We start from the raw sequence: 25,044 nt of genomic DNA, 5'->3' as shown, positions 1-25,044 counted from the left end.
ATCGTTTTCACCCAATATATATATATATATATATACATACATACATACATATATATGGGGTAGCCATGCGCTATAAGAGATTCGGGACAGAACGTGTTGCTAGAGTCCAGGTGAGAGAAGGGGAATCCAAATGGAAACGGAAGTGGATGGATCTGGCTACCGGATTGCTTACATAACAAGATTGTCCTCTGAGAATGAAAAAAAAAAAAAATTCCGGCTGGTCACGGACCAGGTTTTACGGTTTACCCCCCCCCACCCTCCCAACCCGTTTCCTCACTGCTCTCACTTTCTCTGTTTCTCTCGTGAATTAAACCCGACAAGGTTTTTCCGTGTATCATTTTGAACTCTTTCCGGACTTCGTTTAAAAAAGACGTAAATGAAGGTTGGCTCTTGCAGTCTGAATAAGAGTGGTGGTTACATGACTCAAATCCTGCCCAATAAGCTGGGGAGCAGTGGGGTGGGCGTGGCCCTGGAGGCAGGGTCAGGTCTGATTGGCTGGGGCTCTCAGGTTGAGGTGTTGGAGGCGGAGGCAGAGGCTGCAGTTGTGGTCTGACTGCGATCTCCGCTATTGGCATCTGGACACAAAGAGAATATATTTTCATTATTATTAGTATATAATCTATGTTATGTACTGTCCTGATGTCATAGTCAAATAATAATTAAAAAAATCCACATTAAAATAATAACATTTGTATAAAATTCTCATTGAAGAAAGCATCAAATCAAAATCATTGATTCAACCAACAAAGTCATGTGTGGAAACATGCAGAAAAAAATTACCATGGGTGTGCAATATGTATTGTCTACGATAATATTGTAATTGTTATTTTAATAATGTGGAAGCTGACATTATCGAGTATGCCACAAAACCAAATCACACCTTTAGAGTCCACGCATTCACTGCATGATGTAGCCTAGTAGAAAATAGTTAGAATAACTGCAAAAATCTATATGTGAGGGCAAAAAGGCCCCTGTATGAGTTTTTGTCCTATATTTGTATAAAGCCGCGTTTCCACCGCAGGAACTTTCCCCAGGAACTAGGAACTTTGGGGTGGTACTCGGTGTGTTTCGACCGCAGGAACCAGGGTCTAAATTAAGTTCCGGGTAAATATTTCCCCCTCCAAACAGCCCTGCTCCCGAGGTAGTACTTTTTCAAAGTTCAGGAACTTTCAGGGGTGGGACTTGGGCGCTGAATATGCTGATTGGTTGTGCTCACGCCGCATTTCATTTCAAGCGCCATTTTAAAAAGTCTTGCGAAGTTCGTTCTGCGTTCAGTTAATATCAGTCTTGCTCTTTCTGTCCGATGGCGCACTTTGTCTCACGGTCAATGTCCGTAAATAGCTGATAATAACATACGTTGTCTTATTTTAAATCTAGCTTTACGAGCTTTCAGAATACGCTTTAGTATCAGTGCTCGTCTCTTTTCCGCCATTTTGTTAATTACATATTTAGTAAACCAATACATAATCAGCAAAAGCAGCGCTGCTTGCATCTTCTCCACTTGTTATTGTTGTAGACAGTATTGCACACAAATAATGATTATTGTCCGTCGCTGACTGGGAGGAGCAGTCGCACGCAGTCCCATGTCTCTGGACTAATTTGCCTAATCTACACGGTACTTTAGATCGCAGAGGAAACACAGACAGTAGCAGGTCTGGGGGAAAAAAGTTCCTGTAAAAAAAGTTCCTGGTACAAATTGTTCTAAGTAATTTCGGTGGAAACGGGGCTTAAGATAGCTAAGCAGTCACACGAGTAAGAGTGCTGTTTTTGTGATATGATGTGATGAAAATGTGATATGATTTTATAAAATATGATGCACACTTCTAGTAAGGTTAGAAAAAAAATTGCTCTTATAAAGGTAGAAATGCCAATGGAAATCAATTTAAGGTGGCAAATATCACTACTTAATGAAAAAGTACATTTTTGTCTCTGGCACGGGAGAAAGGCACGCTAACAAGGATGCTAGAGACCGCATTCTCTAGCGTCAGTTGCTAGCGCGCCTCTTGAGGTTAGAGGAGTGAGGTTTACACACACAGCTTTTACTAGCTGGTCTCCATTACACTCACCCCCCCTAAACCTCAATTCCATTCGGGTCACAGCACCAAGTGTAACCAGTCCTACTCCACCCGCTATGAGAGGCATTCAAACCGGCGCCTCTGCCATGGGAGGTGGGCGTGCTAACAAGGACGCTAAAGCCCACAGCCTTTTGAGGCCTGGGGAGTGAGGATTGCTCGCACAGCTCTTACTAGCTGGTCTCTGTTACACTCACCCCCCTAAACCTCAATCCCATTCGGATCACAGCACCAAGTGTAACCAGTCCTACTCCACCCGCTATGAGCGGTATTCAAACCAGCGTCTCTGCCATGGGCAGATATCGAGATATCATTTCTTGTCAATATCGCACACCCCTAATATTTTATCAGAGTGAGCTATAAACAAATGATAAGGGATGACAGATGAGAAACAAAAAGTGTCTAAGACAAGAACTGACCTGAAGTGGTAGAGGCGTTGGTGGGAGTAGGAGCTCCTGCCTGGTTACGTGCATGAGCAGGAATTAGGATAGAGGCCAGGGATGGGTTACTGGACAGCTCTGAGTGAAGAGAAAACAAATCCATCAACATATGGATTGTCTCGCATCCCCCAGAACATCTCTTCATAAAAGCGAATACAAAATAATGCTTTACCTTGAGTTGTGAAGTTGAATAAGGATGGTTTCTCACGGCCATTAGGAAGCTTGACATTTGGATCCCGCAGTTCATCAAAGAAGGAATGAGCGCAGGCCTCTAGTGGGGTCAGTCGGGCGGTTGGTGTGTACTCCAACAGCCGGGAACATAATGCAATGGCTTCCGGAGGCGTGCGTGGCCGGAACACCTGCGGAGAAGTTTAAGAAGTTTAGTAAAAGAGAAGCAATCTCCATGCAGAGATTTAAAACGATGGCCTACTTGACATATTTTGGCAGTGTTTTCTTCTCAATTAAGTATCAATAAACAGCAAGGGCCTCATTTATAAAATGTAAATACAATCAGATTTTATCCTAAATTCCATGGATTTATTGCGGCCGTCATGACATGTGCAATCAGAAATGATGGTATATATGAACGCCCTCTCATGTCCTATTTACCACTGTGAAGCTCTAGGATAATTTTGATACCCAAGTTCCTGAGTCGGGCGTCTCTTAAACTTTAAGGGGTGAATGATTGCTGCAGTGACTGCTATTCTTTACTATTTTTTTCACCCACAACAGCTACATTGCCTCGTCTTGCCATTAAAGGAACACTCCATTATTTTTGAAAATGGGCTCATTTTCCAACTCCCCTAGAGTTAAACAGTTGAGTTTTACTGTTTTCGAATCCATTCAGCCGATCTCCAGGTCTGGTGGTAGCACTTTTAGCATAGCTTAGCATAGATCATTGAATCTGATTAGACCCTTAGCATCTCGCTTACAAATGACCAAAGAGTTTAGATATTTTTTATGCGTAATAATCAAGGAACTTTGGGCCATACCATGAGTGCAGCGGCACAATGATATTACGCAGCACCTGAAAATAGTCCCAGCACGCTCTCTGTGCAAGCAGGTTGTCACGTTGGTTATGTCGATGGAAGTTAGCCTATTTTCAGGCGCTGTGTAATATCATTGCGCCGCTGCACCCATGGTACGGCAGCAAAGTTCCGTGATTACTATGCAGGAATGAGAGTATAGTTCCTAGCCATATCGGCCTAGAAAAAACTTTTAATTTTCCATCGGCCTTAGTACACAATGTAACTACAGAAGAGTCAAGTTTTAACATAGGAAAAATATTAAATCATTTTGGTCATTTTTTTGAGCAAGATGCTAACGGTCTAATCAGATTAAATGATCTATGCTAAGCTATGCTAAAAGTGCTAATGCCAGACCCGGAGATCGGCTGAATGGATTCAAAAACAGTACAACTCAACTGTTTAACTCTAGGGGAGCTGGAAAATGAGCTAACTAATTTAAAAAAGTGAAGTGTTCCTTTAAAGTATACTTGCCATTATAGTGCATATTTACATTTATATGAATAATCATTTAAAGCGCATTGTATGTATTATACACAGCGAAAATAGCCTGAATTTGACCGAAATAGTGCAGTGAATGTTGTGAATGTCAATGGGACGCTAAATGTAATTTTAGCTTTGATAAAATTTCCCCAATAAATAGGCAAGAATAAACCCGGTGTTCTCCCCGATTCCCGTTCTTCCCAAAGCACTTGAATGCGACGAGCTCGTAATCATGACTTCAGAAGTGGAAAGTAGGACATTTCCAAATTCCAATTGCACATAAAGGCAGTAAAATCTTGTCAATTAAAACTGAGGAACAAATCTTGATGTTGACTGACTGTATGTGGTAACTGGAAAGCTTGCTTTCAATCCTTTCGCACATTATGAATGAATAACTTTTGCATAAGCTTTATATTTCATTCCGTCTCACCGGTTTGAAGGATAATTTATTCACATGCACATTTGCAATTAATAAAGCAGCATGCCTTTAGGAATTTTTTTGCGCCTATGGATGTTTTATGAATCATTAATAGGAAGCTGAATCATCTATTTATCATTTAGGAAATGATCTTATATTCACACTAGGATGCGCACATCTTTAGAAATGAGGCCCCAGGTTCCCATTGTGGCAACTTGCCTTGTATAGCGTGACATCATGTCCCATTATGGGATGTTAAAGGAACTCAAAAGTCAAATGCTTTTTGTTGGCAAGTCTTTAAGGTGCTTGTATATAAAGAAACTGCCTATCCTAGGAAAAATGTAAGTACAAAAAACTGAAATAAGCCTTGTTCTGACAGACAAAGAGGGAGGAATTTTTATATTTTAGAGGCATCTGAGTCACAGGCATTTGGGTATATCCTGTGCAGAAGGTAAGAGTGTCTTGAAGGGAGGGGTCTGATTGGAAGCAGGATAAGACTAAACACACCCTGCAGCTCAGTCGTGTACCATACACAATGACCACCAGGGGGCACCTGAGAGATCTGCTATTATACTTCATGTGGACTACAGTGTTGGGTAAATGGCCTAACGCGTTACATTTTGATACTTTTTAAGTATAAAATGTTTTTTTAAGCAACATATAAACTGACAATTAGTTTAGGTAAATATTTAAAGTAAAATAAATCCTTCCTAATCATACAAAAGAAAAGTAGCAAGACTCATTACCAGTTGAAACATGTCCATCCAGAACAGCTTAGCTGTCATTCAACTGCATTTTCAAATGACTCAGCAAGTTCAGTTTGATTTACATGCTAACAGTTACAGTTGCAAGGCAAAATCTACACTACCGTTTAAAAGTTTGGGGTCAGTAAGGTTTTTTGATGTCTCTTATGTTTAACAAGATATATGTAGTAAATATTATGAAATATTATTAGAATTAAAAGTTACTGTTTTCTATTTTAATTTATTTTAAAATCAAATGTATTCCTGTGAGGCAAAGCTGAATTTTCAGCATCATTCCTCTTCAGTGTCACATGATCAGAAATGTGCTCAAAATCATTCTAATACGCTCATTTGCTCCTCAAGAAACAATGATAACACTTTACAATAAGGTTTCATTAGTTAACATTAGTTAATGTATTAACTAACATGAATTAACCATGAGCAGTACATTGGTTACTGTATTTGTTCATCTTTGTTAATGTTAGTTAATACAAATCCAGCTGTTCATGGTTTGTTCATGTTAGTTCACAGTGCATTAACTAATGTTTACAAGATTTGAATAATGTATTAGTAAATGTTGAAATTAACATTAACAAAGATAAGTGCAGTTCATTATTAGTTAATGTAGTTAACGAATGTTAACTAATAAACCTTATTGTAAAGTGTTACCGAAACATTTCTGATTATTATCAGTTGAAATCAGTTGTGCTGCTTAATATTTTTGTGGAAAACTTACTGACACCAAACTTTTGAACGGTAGTGTATCACAAGCACAATCTAAACCAAAAACCTAGGACACACAGCAAACAACAATCGAGTGTTATGAAGTCAGTAAGCAATGTAGAGCATATCTGGTGAGGTCATTCAAATGAACATGCGGATGTGACATCACTGGCTGACAGTGGTTCTGCTCCAAAGACCTAGTGAAATGCCTTCATGACTAATGGCTAAAATTCTTCTTATAATACATAAAACACATATACTGGCCATTTTTAATTAGACAACAATTTTGTATTGAATGAATCATAATTATATTTATAGTATATGTAATGTATAATTACATATTTATAATTTCTTCGCCAGCATTCTCTCTTCTAAATCAAGCTATCTTAGGAGGCAGCATAATTGTTCCGCCTACCTTTCTGAACAGGCTTCCTACATAGGCAGCTCACTAGGAATCGGAACACAGAGCAACTGTAAGGTCAATTGGCTGACACCATCACAACAGAGCTCAGAAAGAGGACGACTACAGGCAGACACAATCATGACTGAAATTTTCCGTCCTCTTTAATCAACTAGTTGAGAAGCAGAGTGTCCAAGAACAATAAATGAAATTGAGTCGTGTCTGCGAGTCCTGTGTGGTGCAGACGGGGTGATATGAATGAAATGGAGCCAGGATGATCAAGCTGAGGGCTGGAGGTGGAAGGCGGCTGTGCTAGAAGTAGTAAAACAGTTGACCTGTACCTGTTTACTCACCTTAGTCCATGGATGGGCCTTAATCTGCGGGAATTTGAACTCGGTGTAGTTTGGGTTCATTTCCCGAATCTGCTCACGTGTGGGAGTGCCAAGCACCTGTGACCACAAACACAGAGAAAGACCGGTCAAGATAATATAATGGTGTTTCTTCAGCAATAGGCAACTTTATGTTCTGGGGGTTGATTATTACTAAACTGGATTTCACATTTTGCATCTAATAAAGATTTATCAAAAGTTAGTGTAAAGGTCTACCAAGCAGACAATAGCGTCAGTCAAGATCTTGGGTCACACTTTATATTAGGTGGCTTTAACTACTATGTAGTATTAAAAAAATTAAGTACAATGTACTTATTGTGTACACTTTTGCTGCTATTGAGGTGGGAAGGTTGGGGAAGGTTTGGTGGTATGGGTATGTTTAAGGGTGGTTTAAGGTGTAATGGAAGAATCAACAGTGTAACTATATATGTAATTACAGAAATTAATTACAGCTGTAATCTGTAATCTGGTGCTCTTCGTTTAGGGGTTGCATTGGTTGTCTTCCCGGTCATAAGTGACCGGACAACTAAAAAATTAAACTTCCTCCACCCCAGTGAAACCAATGCAATTTATTTTTCCTCAATAATATTTTTTTCTTTTTAATTTGATGGTATTTTTTTTTCACTTAATTGCAAGTTGATTATTATGTATATATTAATAAAAGCCTAAATTCAATCTGTTCATCATATATAGCAACTTTGTCTCTTCAGAACACTTTGGACTAAACCACTCAATTCACGTGGTTTCGTTTTATGATCTCTTTATGAACTTTTTGAAGCGTCAAAGTGTTGTGTGGACTGTCAATGGAGGGAAAACCTTTCAGATTTCATTTAAATATCTTAATTTGTGTTTCGAAGATGAACGACAGTCTTACAGGTTTGTAACAACGTGAGGGTCAGTAACTGATGACAGAATTTTATTTTTTTTGGGGTGAAGTAACCCTTTAAGTAGAAATCTTCATATGCAATTTCATAATTGTTTTTGAAATATGTTTAAAGGCCACTGCTGAATGTACTGACAAGAATTTGACTTCAATGTCATTTCTATTGAAACTTGGGTGGCATTTATTTAAATTAGGTCTGTCAAACGATTAATCGCGATTAATCGCGTTCCAAAATAAAAGTTTGAATTAACATATTTGTGTACTGTGTATAATTATCATGTATATATAAACACACACACATGCATGTATATATTTAAGAAAAATGTGTTATTTATATATAAAATATTTATATTTATATATAATATAAAATAAAAAAATACAGTATATAAATGCAAATATGTCTTTGTATGTGTGTATTCAAATATACATAATAATTATACACAGTACACACACATTATGTAAACACAAACTTTTATTTTAAAAGCGATTAATCGTGATTAATCATTTGACAGCCCTAATTTAAATATATTTGTTACTACACATTAACTAGTAAGAGTGTGACGTTTTAAGAACGTTTACCTTCTAAAAGCCCACAGGGCCAAAACTACCTGTACTTGAAGAAACGACCATAAATCAAATTTTAAAGAACTAGCCATCTGAACCTATGCACTGACTGTGGCGCATCAATTGTTGTTCTTCCTACAAACTCATGCAAACATTGCGATTAAATCAGAAGTGCTGGTGTAGCGGCGCCAGTACCTTGATGATTTCCACCAGCTGATCCACTCCGCTGTCACCGGGAAAAATTGGTTGTCCTAGCAACAGTTCCGCCAACACGCAGCCAGCTGACCACACATCTGCAGTGAAAGGGGGTCAGAGAGATGTAGAGAGTGAGGGAGGGCCATTCTTATTAGCCAGAGGTCAAGGACTCGTACAAAGCAAGACTATAAGCCTTCTATGCTCACTGCATATCCTTGCAAAATCACCAATGGGATGTAAATCAAAAAAACATAAAATAATGCTTAGAATACGAGTGCAAAAAATCATTGAGCTGATGAGAGATCCTTCAGCTCCAAAATCTTAGTATAAGGCCTATTCTCTGCAAGAATGGTCAGTGACACTTTATTTCGATAGTCCACTTTAGACATTCTACAAACTATAAGTAACTTGGCAGCTACATGTCAACTACCAGTCATTAGCGTATTAGTAGACTGTCTGCTCAAAACTCTTTATTTTGATGCTCCTCCAACAGACATTCTAAGTAACATTAGGTAGGCTACATGTCAACTTATTCTACTAACTCTAATCCTAACCCTAACCGAACAATCTCTCTAATGAGAGTTAGATGACATGTAGTTATAAATTAATAAGAGTTCCCTTTCGTTCAGTCACTACGACGTAACGTTAGTGACTAACGAATGGGGGTTTCGCTTAGAAGCCTATCAACTTCAAGTTTAGAGAAAACGCCCAATGGCGTGCCAATGCCATGGGGCATGCGGAATTTGCATACGTAACTCCGCCTCACCGCGTGAGTATATAAGGAAGTACGTGGCAATATCGCATTATGTTTCTGCTTTCGGAGCCAAGAGTACCTCTTCACTCCTACAGCCTTCTGAGACTTGTCAGCTTCTTCGAGACGAGCAGCTTTCCAGTCGGTGTTGGTGTGACGGCGCGTTCCAGTGATCGCATACTTCCTGCCTGCTGATCTGTGCAGTGGTCTGTTTGACAGCTGGTGTGTGTTTCCCTGGGCGCTTCGGCATCGACTGCAAAGTTTCCTCTCACAAAAGAGCTTGCACGTGACACGTCCTTTTCAGGATGTTTCGTCCGTGCACTTCTGGGTGCGGTAGATCTCTTCTGCCTTTCGACGGGCACGAGCGCTGCGTGACGTGTTTGGGCTTTCAGCACGCTCAGGCAGCGCTCGTGGATGACTCATGTTCTCTCTGCGGGAACATGGCCATCTCGGTGCTACGATCGAGACTCCGTGAACTCCGTGCTGATGCCGGAGCGAGAGTCCCCTCTGTCACCCCCCAATCTGCGGTCTCCCCCGGAGGCGGCACTTTGGCTGGTAGCCAGGGTGATCTGAGGGTGATGGTGTGGAACAAAGCTCAGACGCTAGTTCCTCGGCCCACACCCCCCTCTCATGCACCTGACCCGGCCCGTGCTCAGACGTCTACATTGGGGCCGGCTCCTGCTGTCCCGACTGTGGCGTTTGGCGCGGCGGAGGACGAAGAGATGTCTATCGCCGCATCACAAGGTGGGCTGGAGTCATCTGAGGATGATGATTCGGCTGTGCTGCCACCCTCGGGTGCGCCAGCATTGCCCGAGTCGGACCCAGAATTGACAGCCATGCTGTCTCGGGCCGCCGCAGCGCTTGGGTTGGAGTGGAACCCTCCGCCTCAGCCTGAGCGTTCGCGGTTGGACGATTGGTTTTTGGGGGCGGCGTGCTCGGACACCCGTCCGACCGCTCCTCCAATACCTTTCTTCCCCGAGGTGCATGAAGAGATCGCGCGTTCCTGGAAGTCCCCGTTGTCTTCCCGCGAATGTTTGGCGAACTCTTCCGTCTTCACCTCCCTCGATGGAGCCGCGGCTCATGGGTACACTGGGGTCCCCCCAGTCGAACGTTCTGTTGCGATGCAACTGTGTCCGCAGAGCGCTTCGTCCTGGCGTGGTGACCCAAAGCACCCCTCCAAGGCCTGTAGGTTTTCGTCATCCCTGGTGGCCAAGTCATATAGAGCTGCGGGGCAGGCCGCTGCTTCTTTGCATACCATGGCAACTCTTCAGGCTTACCAAGCCAAGTTGCTGTGTGATATGCACGAGGGGGGGGCTGACCCAGGACTCAGCAATGAGTTGCGTGCCGCCACCGACCTCGCTCTCCGGGCGACAAAGGTGACCGCACGCTCCCTGGGTCAGGTGATGTCCACAAATGTGGTCCAGGAGCGACACCTATGGCTCACCCTGGCCGATATGTGTGACGCTGAGCGAACCCGTTTCCTCAACGCCCCCATATCCCAGGATGGGCTATTCGGCGGGGCGGTCGAGAGCTTCGCCCAACAGTTCTCAGCCGCTCAGAAGCAGACTGAGGCTATAAAATACATACTACCCCGGCGGTCAGCTGCTGCCTCCACCCCACCGCCCGCGCAGTTGCCTCAGCCTGCTCGCCGCCGAGGGCGCCCTCCTGCGGCTCCCTCTACCTCTGCGCCACCCAAGCAGCAGCCTCCACCCGGGCCACGCAGAGGCAGCCGCAGGAAGGCGTCCCAGTCCGCTCCAGCCCCGCAGCCCGCGAAAAAACGCCAGGCTAAGCGGCGCTCCTGATGCGGACGGCTCAGGGATGGGCAGTTCTTTCCAGGAGACGGCAGCAGGGTCCTTCCCCCGGTGGAGGGCCAGGGGAGAATCTTTTGTTCAGCTGCTGGCCCCCGGGTCAGCAGCACCCTAATGTGGTTAAAGAAAGAACTGACAACCCCATCCCTGAGCCCCCAGAGATCGGTGACGGCAGTGCGCGCCACCCTCGGGTCTCGCCACTCTCGTCCCTCTCTGTCGCCAGCCCCCTGGCAGAGCAGACCCCAGTGGAACGTGCGTCCTTCCCTGGTCTCCTCTGTCAGGGCGCAGCCGTTAACCGTGCCCCGACCCCGGGACGCCCAACAGCCTCCCCTGTCCGGGCCGGTTACGCTGCCTCGCTGCCCCACCCTGGGTACGTCTGCCCTCCGTATGACCCCGTTGGTGCAGTCTCTGGAAGCGTGGCTTCAGCTTCCGGGGCTGTCCCGCTGGGTTGCGCGGACCGTCAGGCTCGGCTACGCGATTCAGTTCGCGCAGGCTCCTCCCCGTTACAGTGGAGTCCGCTATACCGTGACCGGGGCCCATGCCCCCGTCATGCGTGCGGAGATTGCCACTCTACTGGCGAAGGGTGCGATCGAGCCTGTCCCTCCGGCCGAAATGAAGTCGGGGTTCTACAGCCCCTACTTCATTGTACCCAAGAAAACCAGTGGGTTACGACCAATCCTGGACCTTTGCATCTTGAACCGATCCCTTCACCGGCTTCCGTTCAGGATGTTGACTGCGAAACGCCTTTTCGAATGCGTTCGTCCTCACGATTGGTTTGCAGCGATCGACCTGAAGGACGCCTACTTCCATGTCTCCATCCTTCCTCGACACAGACCGTTCCTACTTTTTGCTTTCGAGGGGCGGGCATATCAGTACGCGGTTCTCCCATTCGGGCTATCTCTGTCCCCTCGCGTCTTCACGAAGATTGCCGAGGCAGCCCTTGCGCCCCTTCGGCAGCACGGGGTCCGCATCCTGAACTACCTCGACGACTGGCTCATACTGGGCCACTCTCGAGAGCATGTTTGCGGACAAAGAGATCTGGTTCTCCACCACTTAGCCCGTCTGGGCCTTCGGGTCAACTGGGAAAAGAGCAAACTTTGCCCCGTGCAGAGGATCTCTTTTCTCGGTATGGAGATCGACTCGGTCGCCATGTGCGCGCAGCTTACGAGCGAGCGCGCGCAGTCTCTGCTGACTTGCCTCCGTCAAATCGAGAGCAAGAGTGCGGTTCCACTGAAACTATTTCAGAGGCTCCTGGGGCATATGGCATCTGCAGCCGCGGTAACGCCGCTCGGATTGCTTCATATGAGACCGCTTCAGCACTGGCTTCGCGATCGAGTCCCGAGATGGGCATGGCAGTCTGGCACGCTCCGGATCCAAGTGACTCGGGCCTGCTTACAGACGCTCACCCCATGGTCGAACCTCAGTTTTCTACGGGCCGGTGTGCCCTTAGAACGAGTTTCCAGGCATGTTGTAGTATCGACGGATGCCTCTGCCACGGGCTGGGGTGACATGTGCAATGGACAAGCAGCCGCGGGCTCCTGGACAGGACCCCAGCGCCTCCTGCATGTCAATTGCCTCGAGTTGCTGGCAGTACGGTTCGCCCTGCACCGCTTCCGAGCGCTGCTGAAGGGTCAACATGTGCTTGTCCGGTCAGACAACACGGCCGTAGTAGCGTACATCAACCACCAGGGCGGTCTACGCTCCCGCCGTATGTCTCAACTCGCCCGCCATCTCATCCTATGGAGTCAGAAGCGCCTGAGGTCCCTTCGTGCTGTCCATATTCCGGGAGTCCTGAACCACGCAGCCGACGAGCTCTCGCGGTTTCAGCCTCTCCCGGGAGAATGGAGACTCCATCCCCAGACTGATTTGGGAACAGTTCGGCGATGCACAGGTAGATCTGTTTGCCTCCCACGACTCTTCCCACTGCAGCCTGTACTATTCCCTGACCGAGGGCACGCTCGGCACAGATGCACTGGCGCACAGCTGGCCGCGGGGCCTACGCAAATATGCGTTCCCCCAGTGAGCCTACTCGCACAGCTCCTGTGCAAGATCAGGGAGGACAAGGAGCAGGTCCTTTTGGTCGCCCCGTACTGGCACAGCCGGACCTGGTTCCCCGAACTCATACTCCTTGCGACAGCCCCTCCATGGCCTATTCCTCTGAGACCGGACCTCCTTACTCAGAGACGGGGCACCCTATGGCACCCGCATCCCGACCTCTGGAGCCTCCACGTGTGGCTCCTAGACGGGATGCGGCAGGTTTGAGTGGCCTGCCACCTACGGTGGTCGCCACCATCACTTCCGCTAGGGCAGAGTCCACTCGGCATGCCTATGCGTTTAAGTGGAACCTCTTCGTCACCTGGTGCTCTTACCACCAAGAAGACCCCTGGAAATGCCCGATCGGGTCCGTGCTTGAGTTTCTCCAAGAGGGGCTGGAGCGAAGGCTGTCTCCCTCCACCCTCAAAGTATATGTTGCCGCAATATCTGCCCACCACGATCTCTTGGGGAACAAGAAGGTAAGTCAGCACGACCTGGTCATCAGGTTCCTGAGGGGAGCGAGGAGACTGAATCCTCCTCGCTCTCCTCTCGTACCCTCTTGGGACCTCGCAGTAGTGTTAAGTGCTCTGCAGAGGCCTCCCTTTGAGCCTTTGCGGTCGGTTGATATTAAGTTCCTGTCTATGAAGACGGCTCTGCTGACCGCATTGGCCTCAGTTAAGAGGGTCGGGGACCAGCAGGCATTTTTGGTTGACGAAGCGTGCCTGGAGTTCGGGCCGGCTAACTCTCACGTGATCCTGAGACCCCGGCCTGGATATGTGCCCAAGGTTCCCACCACTCCGTTTAAGGACCAGGTGGTGAACCTGCAAGCGCTGCCTTTGGAGGAGGCAGACCCAGCCTTGGCATTGCTCTGTCCAGTACGCGCCCTCCGCGCCTACGTAGACATGACGCAGTGTTTCAGGACCTCAGACCAGCTCTTTGTCTGTTATGATGGAGAGCGGAAGGGAAGTGCTCTCTCAAAGCAAAGGCTGTCTCACTGGATAGTGGACACCATTGTTTTGGCTTACCAGCAGCAAGGTCGACCATGTCCCCTTGGTGTGAGGGCACACTCCACTAGGAGTGTGGCCTCCTCTTGGGCTTTAGCGCATGGCGCCTCGCTAGTAGACATCTGCAGAGCTGCAGGCTGGGCGGCACCTAACACATTCGCCAGATTCTACAATCTCCAAGTGGAGCCAGTGTCCGACTATGTACTCGCCCCCCCGAGGGGCCGGTAATGGACCAGGCTCAGGTGTCTTCGCTTGCTCGCCATTCCACTCCACGGACAGGATACGTGCGATTTTTTCCTCAGGTGAGCTCCCCGAGAGCCCTGAGCTCCTCCAGCACTTTCGACGCCGACATCAGTTCAGTCTGCCCTTTCGAGCCCAGACCCTCATGTCCGGCCAGGTGCCCCATGTGCATGGTTCCCCTCCGGCGACCCCCACATGTGTATTTCACCGTAAGTCTCCGCAGTGAGCGGGTTTCTTCCCTTGGCGTGTCCCCGCCACCCTTAGGGTTAAAAATCCACCTTCGGCTGGTACCCTAGAGATCTTCCATATGCAGCCCTTAGCGGGTCATATGTGTCTCTTAAGTCCTCCCCACGGGTAGGCATCTTGGCATTCCCTCACTGGGATATGCTTCCCAGTGTACCTTGGTATTCCTGTGTTAAGTGGGAGTCCTTCGTCCGTATTAGTCTTGCGACAGTGTACTCACACTTACGCAGGGCGCTGGAAGACAGCTGAGTGGCGGGATTATATTGGGACCCCCATTCGTTAGTCACTAACGTTATGTCGTAGTGACTGAACGAAAGGGAACGTCTCGGTTACGGATGTAACCCTCGTTCCCTGAGGAGGGAACGGAAACGTAACGTCCCGTTGCCACATCAGCTGTGCTACCTGGAACGCAGGAGTTCAGTCTTGGCTCCTCAAGCAGGTAACATAATGCGATATTGCCACGTACTTCCTTATATACTCACGCGGTGAGGCGGAGTTATGTATGCAAATTCCGCATGCCCCATGGCATTGGCACGCCATTGGGCGTTTTCTCTAAACTCGAAGTTGATAGGCTTCTAAGCGAAACCCCCATTCGTTAGTCACTAACGTTACGTCTCCGTTCCCTCCTCAGGGAACGAGGGTTACATCCGTAACCGAGACGTTAGTTGACGTGTAGTTGCAAAGTTACTTGTAGTTAGTAGAATGTCTAAAGTGAACTGTCGAAAAAAGTGTAACTGAATGTTCAACTGATATGACTTTTGAATTGCAGATACAATGTTTAAGATCAAGGTGGCCACTAAAATGTGATATATAAAACTATTTGAATCATAGTTTAAATAAAATAAAAATATATCAATAAACGCATTAATACATTAATACAAATAAATAAATCAATACAACTAAAATTGTACACAATGTACTCCTTAAAAATAACTCTTTAGATTTTGGAACTACTATGAATCCTACCACTTGGTATGATTATTTTTAGTCCCACAACAGCCAAATATCAAGTAAATATTTACCAGAACACTACATTCACACGGGGCATAGGTGTCGACGCTTGACGGAGGGCATGTCTGAAGCTTGGTGCTCATGCGACCGTCATAGGGACAACAGCCAATCGCATTACTTTTCCGGAGTTGCATGAACGCAATTGACTTGTGTCTGCACTAGGGTATTTGGCGATCTGATTGGCGGCGTTGATGATTAAAAAGTTTAAAAATTTTCACAATTCAGTTTGGCAACACATGACGTGCCCCATTGAAAGTAAATGAGAAGCATTAATGCCGACGCCCTGTGTGAATGCACCGTAACTGATACATCAGTGTATCCCCTTGTGAAAAACAAGGGTGTGCTTAATTGTATTGAATGTAGTGTACTTGTAGTGTAGTGAAAAAAAAGTGTACTTGCATATAATATATTATTAAAATAATGGGCCACTTAATATGAATTGAAACTATAATACATTTGTATTTAATTGCAATTAACATGCAATTAAGTGCCCAAAAACATTAGTAAAGCTGCAGTCTGTAAGTTTTGCCTCTATCCGTAATAAGTACTCTTATTATAGTACTCATTTAAAAGTATGTTAAAGTGTATTTCTTTTTCACGATGGTCACTATTGGTATGATTTTGTGTATTTATAATGATAAGAGGTAATACAACATAATAGAGAAGTAGTTTATTGAAGCAGAAATTATTTGCATGGCAAATGTGGTTGTAATATGATTACAGCTCATATACCTATGCTGGAGGTGTAGTCGGTTGCTCCAAAGATGAGTTCAGGGGCTCTGTAGTACCGTGAGCATATGTAGGAAACGTTGGGCTCTCCACGTACTAACTGCTTAGCACTGCGAACAGAAAAACATATTTTCACAGGTTTAACTCTCTGATCCAGTATAGTCTCTGATCACACTCCTCACCAGTATGACTGTCTTTTATATAGCTTGGTGGCAGTATAAATCACCATTCACTTTTTTTGGGCCTTGTCGCTTCATGCGTTTTCTTTGATCGGATATCAGTCCGATTTGTTAAAACTGTTCCATTTACACTTGACCTCAGTGTAAATGTAGCCTGGATGCCAGCCGAACTTAGCCCCGCCCACAACATTTGAGGTCGGGCAGTTCGGTCTGGACTTGATCTGTTGTGGAGCAAATATGCCCGAACAGAAGCTGTTCGGACCAATGAAATTGTCAGGGTGGGCTTTATACGATGATGGACAGATGATAAACAGTAACGAAGGCATCCACATAACCAAAGAGCGCTTGGGTTGAATTTGTTCTAATCCTAAACAGAGAACTTGTTCGTATATGCATTCACCTTCACTATTTCTCTCAGAAATTATGATCGTGTTGGTAAGTACTCCGTGTATCCTTAAATTATTTTTTACAACACCGGCAAAGATCGTTTACACTTATCTTCTTCTTCTACTTCTTCCAGCGTGCGTGACACGGTTGCCAAGTTTTCACAACAAAACCCGCCCAATTGCTACTCAAAACTAGCCCAAAACAAGCCCAATAGCTTTCCGGAGGGGTTCTCTTAATTTTGACAGCAAATTTTGATTTAGTTTTAGTCATAGTCTTTTGACTAAAATGCCATTTAGTTTTAGTCATATTTTAGTCAATTAATTGTTTTTAGTTTTAGTCTAGTTTTAGTCGACTAAATCTACAGTAGAGTTTCATCTCCAGTTTCATCTACAGTTTCATTTGCGGCACATATCTGCGCCACATGTCCGCTTTCATTTGCGGCACATATCTGGCTAACGGGAGCTGGTGTAAAATGCTCTCACACCTTCGTTTTTTACCATCTTGTCCACTCGTGTTTGAAATGCGTCTCAAACCGCCTCCTGAAGTGGTTTGCACGATCGGATTGAAATCTGTCTCGAAAGCGTTTTGGAGGACATTTACACCTTGTCATTTACGTATTTGGCAGACGGTTTTATCCAAAGCGACTTACATTGCATTCAAGGTACACATTTTAAATTTTGTCAGCTCTTGCTTTCCCTGGGAATCGAACCCATGACCTTGGCGTCGCTAGCGCCATGCTCTACTGTTTGAGCTATAGGAAAGCTTGTCTTGTGAAATCAGTGAAAACACATGAATTGGCTAAATGTGAATAGGCCCTTTGTATTTCCTTTTGGGTTTCACAGAAGAAAGAAACATACTTGGAATAACATGAGGTCAAGTAAATTACAAAATGTTCACTTTTGAGTAACTCTAACCCCTAAAAGTGTTTGGCTAAGAGCTATAAAGTCACCTGAAATCTAAAGATGGCTTCCTTGTTTAGATGTTAAGTTGAGTTGCTAACATATCTAACATATCACAGGGTCTCTTCCAGTGTACACATCCTAATTCAAGGAACATTTGCATTATTTTTGTCTAAGTGATCAGTAACACGCGGTAGAATCACATGCCCTCTTTTCAGTCAACCCACGGCAAGTGAGAAATGGATACCCGAATATCACCACCTAAATCTTCACTAGTATTCTAAAGCAGAAAATTGTGAAAGGAAGGCTAAATGAAAAAGGCTGAAGTCAGCACACAGATATCTCAGAGCATAGCGAGACCATCTGGAGGCCTCTGGCGAGGAGTAATATGGGATTATCAGGTTAAATGCAGTAAAGCGATGCTTTCAGTTCATAGATCCACTGGGGCCGGCACTAGACCTATGAAAGGTTATCATAAGGCATTGTCTCCTATGAATTGGCTATCAAGAGATTACCAACTGACCTTCCAAAGTCACAGAGTTTGAGCACGGCTGTGTCTGGGTCCAGCAAAAGATTCTGGGGTTTTATATCCCGATGGCAGATCCCAAAGGAATGGATGTAGGCCAGACTCCTGAAGAGCTGGTACATGTACAACTGCAGCAATGAAGACAAAGGAAATATACACAAGTCAGTGGGTTAGAAAAGGAAAATGCACCCTAAAAATGTAGAAGATACTTTTGTTTTCATAGCTTGAAATATCAAACGATTTAATGGAATGCACAAAAGTGGACATTTTCCAAACCCATTGTTCCAAATCCAAATGACTTTCTTTTTTTCCCCATGGAACACAAAAGGTGAGTTTTTGAACAATATCATGGCTGCTCTTTTTCATATAATGTAATTGAATGTGGACAGGTGCTATCAAGATCCAAAATTACATAAAACCACCATAATACCGTGTAAATATCATAAACGCGGTCCATATGACCCTTCTGAAGTAATACGATGACTTTGTGTGACACAGACTAATAAATGGCAAATATGGCACCACTGACATCACTGTTCCTTCATTAGAATGGAGGATGGAGGAAAAGATTATTAGAGCATAACAATTACTGGTATGTTCTTTACCATGACTTATATAGGAATATAGTTCATGAGTCATATGGACTACTTTTATGATTCTCTTATGGCATTCACCACAGGCCCATTCACATTATTTGGAAAAGAGTGGCCATACAATTCTTTAAAAATTCCCCTTTTTAGTTCCACAAATAAAATAAAGTAACATGGGTTTAGAACAATATAATGGTAAAGAAATAATGAAAGAATTTTCACTTTTTTGAGTGAACTATTCATTTAAAGCAGTGGTTGTTAAACTGTTTGACTCCAAGACCACTCAATGTCCACAACAATATTGAAAGACCCAATGAGTTTTTGTAATGAAATGGATAAGGATTAAAGGTGCAGTGTGTAGTATTTATGAGGATCTATTGACAGAAATGCAATATAATATACACACATAGGTTTTCAGTGGTGTATAAAGACCTTAAATAATGTACTGTGTTTTTATTACCTTAGAATGAGCCGTTTCTATCTACATACACCGTGGGTCCCCTTACAGTGTAATCGCCATTTTGCGCCGCCATGTTTCTACAGTAGCCCTAAACGGACAAACTTCTCTACAGAACGCTAGTCACTCTCTGCTCTCTCCGATGACATTTTTGTCACAATCAGCCCCCCTAACTTCTCTATGTGCTTCAAAAGGGAGGGGTGAGCGTTGAGTGATTGTAATTCACAACCTCACCACTAGATGCCGCTAAACTGCAACTTTAAGGATAAAGATTTGTAAATATATTTTTTACTCACAATTTCTACCCGATAAAATAGTTTAGAGTTTGACGTTACAAAAAAAAAATTGACAATTATTACAAAAAAATTTCCATGGAGTTATACAATTTTAATAACTCTATAAAGCTTACTGTATCATATTTGATATGCATGATCAAACCTTTGCTGAAAAAAAATGTTGTTCTTCCAAATGCTTTCTTTCATCTGATTGATACGTTTTTAGCAAGTAAAAGGCCTTTTAGTATAATTGTAAAAACTTCAGGTCGTGGCACATCTTTTTGCTGTAAAATCTTTACAGATTTCTATAAACTAAACTTAGGAAGAACATTAACTGTTAGTAATATTTCAAAAGGCAAATAATGTTTACTTGATTATCCATCATTTTTAAAAAAGTTCAAATGTGAGTATCAAATAAATGCATCAAGCTTGTGAGGAACATTTATTTGTAATATTTGTTTATCTTTCATCATTGTACATAAATATCATCATCAACCGTACAAAATCACATATTTTTGCTAAGTTTGGGCCTTTGAATAAATATGAGGTGTTTATTTACTCCTTGAGTATGAGCTCCATATTCTCCTAATATGAATAAAAACCTGTGTCAAATATGATACAAAACATAAAACACATGCAACAGCATTTAAAAAGCTGATCAAGACATTTATTTAAGACAGTTTTTCTTTAATTATTGTTGTATTGCTTTTGTTTTTTCTGTTGTACTTTTTACTGTAGTGCTTTGGGTTTAAGAAAAGCGCATTATAAATAAAATGTATTATTATTATTATTAACATTATACATGGAAGTTTCTTGGAAGAAAGTGATTGAGAATCACTGATTTAACATCTACGTGGGAGGTCTTCACACATAATTGTATTTGTACATATATTTATGTATGTGTGCTGCGTGTGTGTGTTTCACTCTTCATGTCACATCCTGCCAATAGCAGGAAGGATATAGCTCAGGATACAGCACAAAGCCGTGATGATGTCATCACAGCAGTCAAGACACTGGTGACGCAAAACCTCACAGGAGGAGAGGGAAGAAATGCCAACATACACTCGGCTGACCCGTATAGACTCACCAGCGGGACAAAACCTACGTTTTTCACTCAGGATGTACACATCATCGAGAGGACACACAATAGAAACAATTAGGAATGATCCTCACCTTCACATAAACCATGGGAAGGGTCTGCTTAGCACGGCTGTAGTGTCTCGCCACTCTGTACACGGTCTCAGGGACGTAGTCCAGAACCAAATTCAGATACACCTCATCCTTCTGTGGGCAGAGAACAAGAGCGCAAATGCTGTAAGTCACAGAGTTAAAAGTGTCAGGCTTTATAGCACATACATATATAACTTTAGTGAATCTATATATAAAATAAGCTCGATATGGAAGAGGATAATGACCATGAGTCAATGTCTACACTAAAAATGTCCCATACGCCCCCATCCCTCCATATATCCATACAGCCAGCTTACGAACTATAAAAAAGCTGCTATGGAAACGACACAAAAACAGCCGATTCTCTGGCATGATGTCATTGGGGACGTTGACTGCCATGCATTGTGTGGAACTGTGCCTGAAAGCGAGCGGTGACTATGCCCGCCATCTTTACATAACATAAATGTTCAGACATTGAAGTCATATCCTCCTGAAGAACTAAAGGAAAGAAGAATGTAATGGAGTGTCTTACAGGGCCACTCTGACCCTTTGTCTGATGTCACATCCTGTCTTTTATTCCCTTCTTCCTTCCTCCAAAAGTTCAGCTGAGAGAGAGTCTATTTCTGCTGGACTTCACATGTCTGAGCTTGTTTAATTTAGGCATGACCCAAAAGGTCAGAGTCAAACTGACATCACATACTTAAATATAAGAATAAGATATAGACACATAAAAGATAGAGATATAAAAGATTAAAAAGAGATAAAATATATGAAAGATATGAAAAATAGCACTCTGAATCAGGGGGCTTAGAGTAAAAATTCCACCAAATTCAAGATAAGGGGGCAAGAATTACCCGTGCACAATTAAACTAAATTAATTATGACTGTCACAATTAAAATTAAATATAAAAATTGAAAAGTGTTGCGTCATTACATTTAGATCTGCACACTTTGTGACAAAGATTTCTTTTTACACATTGTTTTTTTGCAGTGTTGAGTGTTACAATCAATCACACGTATCTGTTGAGCATATGAATGCAATAGCCAATAAGAGGCATTTAGATTGGTCACTGGTCACAGCCTACTTTATATAGATTACATTAATCGCATAACATTATGCAATTGTTGGGTGCGTCCAAAATCGCATTCTCTCTTGAGTAGGCACTTATTTTGAATAAGTAATTAGTGATGCACCGATCATGATTTTACATGGCCGATTCCGATACCGATTTTTTCCGATTTTTTTTACACAATAAAAGAATGAAAGTATACATGAACAAGATGTTTATTTGGTATTTAACAGGCTTAATTGGCTTTTGGCTAATGAAAACAAGTCCGCAATCTGAAATTAACGGGAAATTGAATTGGAAATTAAAAGGCTGAAAGGTGAAATTAAAGGCAACAACTGCATATTCTGCAATCCAAACAAAGATGTTACTTAAATCAGCATTTGTTTTTAAATTCAGTGTAAAGAAAAAAAGTCTTTACCAGTGAAATTACATAAAACCAAAATATATAATTGTTCAAAAATGTTCAATCAAATAATGTTTAGTGCAACGAAAAAAACTAAGATGCTACAGCAGGTGCTTTTTAAACAAATTAATTCAATGTAATTTTAAGGTAAAATAAAAATGATCATCCTATAGGCTACAGAACTGATAGTATTTCATTTCAAAAGTGCATGCATGTTCTTCTTTAGGCTACAAAAATAAGTATTTCAGCTTTGTCACAAGTTAGTCTGTTTCGTTCTCATCCGATCCAACACGTGAGAAGCTGAGCTGAACAAACGCTCACTATCTACGCTTGTGCAGGGCGCGGAGAGGTAAGCTCGCGCAGGAAAGCGGCTCTTTATTCCCTTCAGCGTATCTCCTTCCCTCAGTTCTCCAGTTTCCGTTTGTAACACACAAGTGACATGTTCGCGAATGATTGCAATATAAGCGTATGTGCACGCGGGCGCACTTCCGGAAAAATCAGCAGAAAAATACAAAGAAAACCGGTTCCGATTTTTGGCCGGTCAACCGGTGCATCCCTACTACCTCTAAAAAAAGTATGTTCTATATAGTGCGAATGTGTGTAGTATGAATGTAATCCGGACATACTACATTCGCCATGTTGTCATTATAACATGACAGTTGTGCCGCTTCACTGCCATTCATAAATCCTCTCCAGTGGCTAGTAAAGTCTCCATCATATGCACACTTCAGAATCTCGCCGGAAGAAATAGGTCATCCAGGTTCTTTTTGACTACTTTAATGAGTATTGTAAAGTTTGACATACTTCTTTTGTCACATACTGCTTTTGGCCTACTATGTAGTATGGAAGTATGCGATTTTGGATACAGCCATTGTATGCCAACTTTGAGTAGTGTTAAGCATGTCATGTGAATTAATTGAATATATTGTCAATTGATTTAATATAATGTGAAGTATTTGGCATAAAATGCAACACAGACTCTAAATTCATATTAAAAATCTAGCGCTTCACAAGAGCAAGAAAGTGGTTTTGAAACAACATGAGGGTGAGTAAATGATTACAAAATGTCCATGTTTTGCTGAACTATTCCTTTAACAAAATCTAATAAATCTGGTCTCAAGCAACAAACAATTTCTTCACAAAGAGAGAACATGCAATGAATTTGTTAGTGCCACTTTCTTTCCTTAGGCAAGTGTTTTTTTCTCTCTCCACTTTGACTCTGATTGATAAGTAGTCTCTAATAACAGATGTTTGATTTCCTAAAAAAAAATGTGGGGGGAAAAAAACCCAACCGGCCCCCTGACTGTGCTGTGCAGCTAAAATTAGTCCTAGCCATGACTCACTCTCCGCCCTCGCTACAGCAACAGCAACACTTCCTCAATTACAGCCGATCGGAGAAGCTCTGAGGCGACTGAGATGCTCTCACCAGATTACATGGCCATCTGATTGGCTGCTGCTCTGTGGTCACATGACAATGTGAGCGTGTGATTGGTTGATCTGTGGCTTACGGCACAGTAGCCAACGTCTCCCACAGGTGGAGACTCATCCAGCCCCAGGTCCTGCTATTACAGTCTCTTCCACAGAATGCTCTAACCTGAGTGTGTTTACTTATGTGCCTTTGCATAACTAGTAAAAATCAAGACAAATACATATGAAGCTCCCGATTGGTTTGGAAAGCAGTGCTGCTCCAGTTACATATGAGGTTATATGAATGTAAATCTTTAGGGATGATAAAGAATAATAAATAAAGAATAGAAATTATTCTGATTCTGAATGTTCTGAGGTTCAACAATTTAAAGGAATAATTCACCCAAAAATGAAAAATCTTTCACCATTTACTCACCCTCATGCCAGCCCCTATCTATATGTATTTCTTTCTTCCGATTAACATAAACTAAGATTTTTAGGAAAATAATCCATCTTTGTGAGTTCATATAATGCAAGTGAATGGGTGCTGCTCAGTTGACGCTCGTGCAACTATACAGCGATCATGATGGTAATCCACAAGTGGACGAATCAATGTCTTCTGAAGTGAAACGATAAGTATGTGTAAGAAAAATGCTAATATTTTTTGACTTGTTTAACGACGGGATGATGTAACGTAAGAGTTAGGGTTAGGTCGTGCAAACTTCACAATGCACTTACATCACAACATCCCTCTCATGAACGCTTGTATGACAGTATATCAGGATCAAAGCAGAGATAGATTAGTCCCCTAAAAATTTTCATTTGTGTTTATCTGAAGAAAGAAATTCATACACCTCGAGAACGGCATGAGGGTGAGTAAATGATGATAGAATGTTCATTTTTGGGTGAACTATCCATTTGATTAATGTTTCTTTCAGTACTTGAAAGCATCACCCACCCTCAATACTGAGTTGTAAATACTAAACAAAACTACCAAACAGTATAATTATTGTTAACTTGTTCTAATGTTATTTTTATTACATTTTCACTCCAACTGATCCATTAGACCGATCGAACAGAAAACTCTTGCGTTCGAGAGAGACTTTTTGACTAATTCATTAAGAAGAACTTGTTCATAAGAACCAAACTACACTGGTTGTGCAGTATGTTTGCTGTTGCCATTAATGGAAATGAATGTCATGAAAATCATTTGGTTCAAATTCTGAATAAGTACCGGTTCTTGATTCCTAATCCTATTCATCTTGTCATATACTTTTAAGTCTCATACACTACCGTTCTTGAGTCTGAAGTTGGTATGAATTTTAATGCTTTGAGAAAAGTATCTAATGCTCAACAAGGCTGCATTTATTTGATCAAAAATAACAGCAATATTGTGCAATGTTATTATAATTTAAAATAAGCAGCAGTCATTGATCCAGTCTACTGTGTCACATGATCCTTCAGAAATCATTCTAATATGTTGATTTGCTACTCAAGAAACATTTCTTATTATCAATGCTGAAAAC

The 25,044-nt window shown here is 42.8% G+C and overlaps 1 protein-coding gene across 2 annotated transcripts in view; it reads right to left on the bottom strand.

The window, feature by feature from the left end:
- Positions 1 to 361: 361 nt before the first annotated feature.
- Positions 362 to 25,044, bottom strand: part of gsk3ba (glycogen synthase kinase 3 beta-a) — a 74,713-nt gene continuing 50,030 nt past the window's right edge. Inside the window, exons 4-11 of one of the 2 annotated variants that reach the window (XM_079821000.1) lie at positions 20,642 to 20,752; positions 18,144 to 18,274; positions 16,159 to 16,265; positions 8,336 to 8,433; positions 6,646 to 6,753; positions 2,685 to 2,871; positions 2,492 to 2,590; positions 362 to 575 (exon numbers count right to left, since the gene is read on the bottom strand). In XM_079821000.1, the coding sequence (XP_079677126.1) occupies positions 505 to 575; positions 2,492 to 2,590; positions 2,685 to 2,871; positions 6,646 to 6,753; positions 8,336 to 8,433; positions 16,159 to 16,265; positions 18,144 to 18,274; positions 20,642 to 20,752 (912 nt within the window). In that variant the 3' untranslated portion in view covers positions 362 to 504. The remainder of the gene's footprint in view (positions 576 to 2,491; positions 2,591 to 2,684; positions 2,872 to 6,645; positions 6,754 to 8,335; positions 8,434 to 16,158; positions 16,266 to 18,143; positions 18,275 to 20,641; positions 20,753 to 25,044) is intronic. The other variant, XM_079821001.1, reaches the window with a different exon arrangement.

This window comes from Gobio gobio (genome assembly GCF_949357685.1).
Source record: "Gobio gobio genome assembly, chromosome: 7".
NCBI classification, from domain to species: Eukaryota; Metazoa; Chordata; class Actinopteri; order Cypriniformes; family Gobionidae; genus Gobio; species Gobio gobio.
This window is presented reverse-complemented; position numbering and strand designations above follow the sequence as displayed.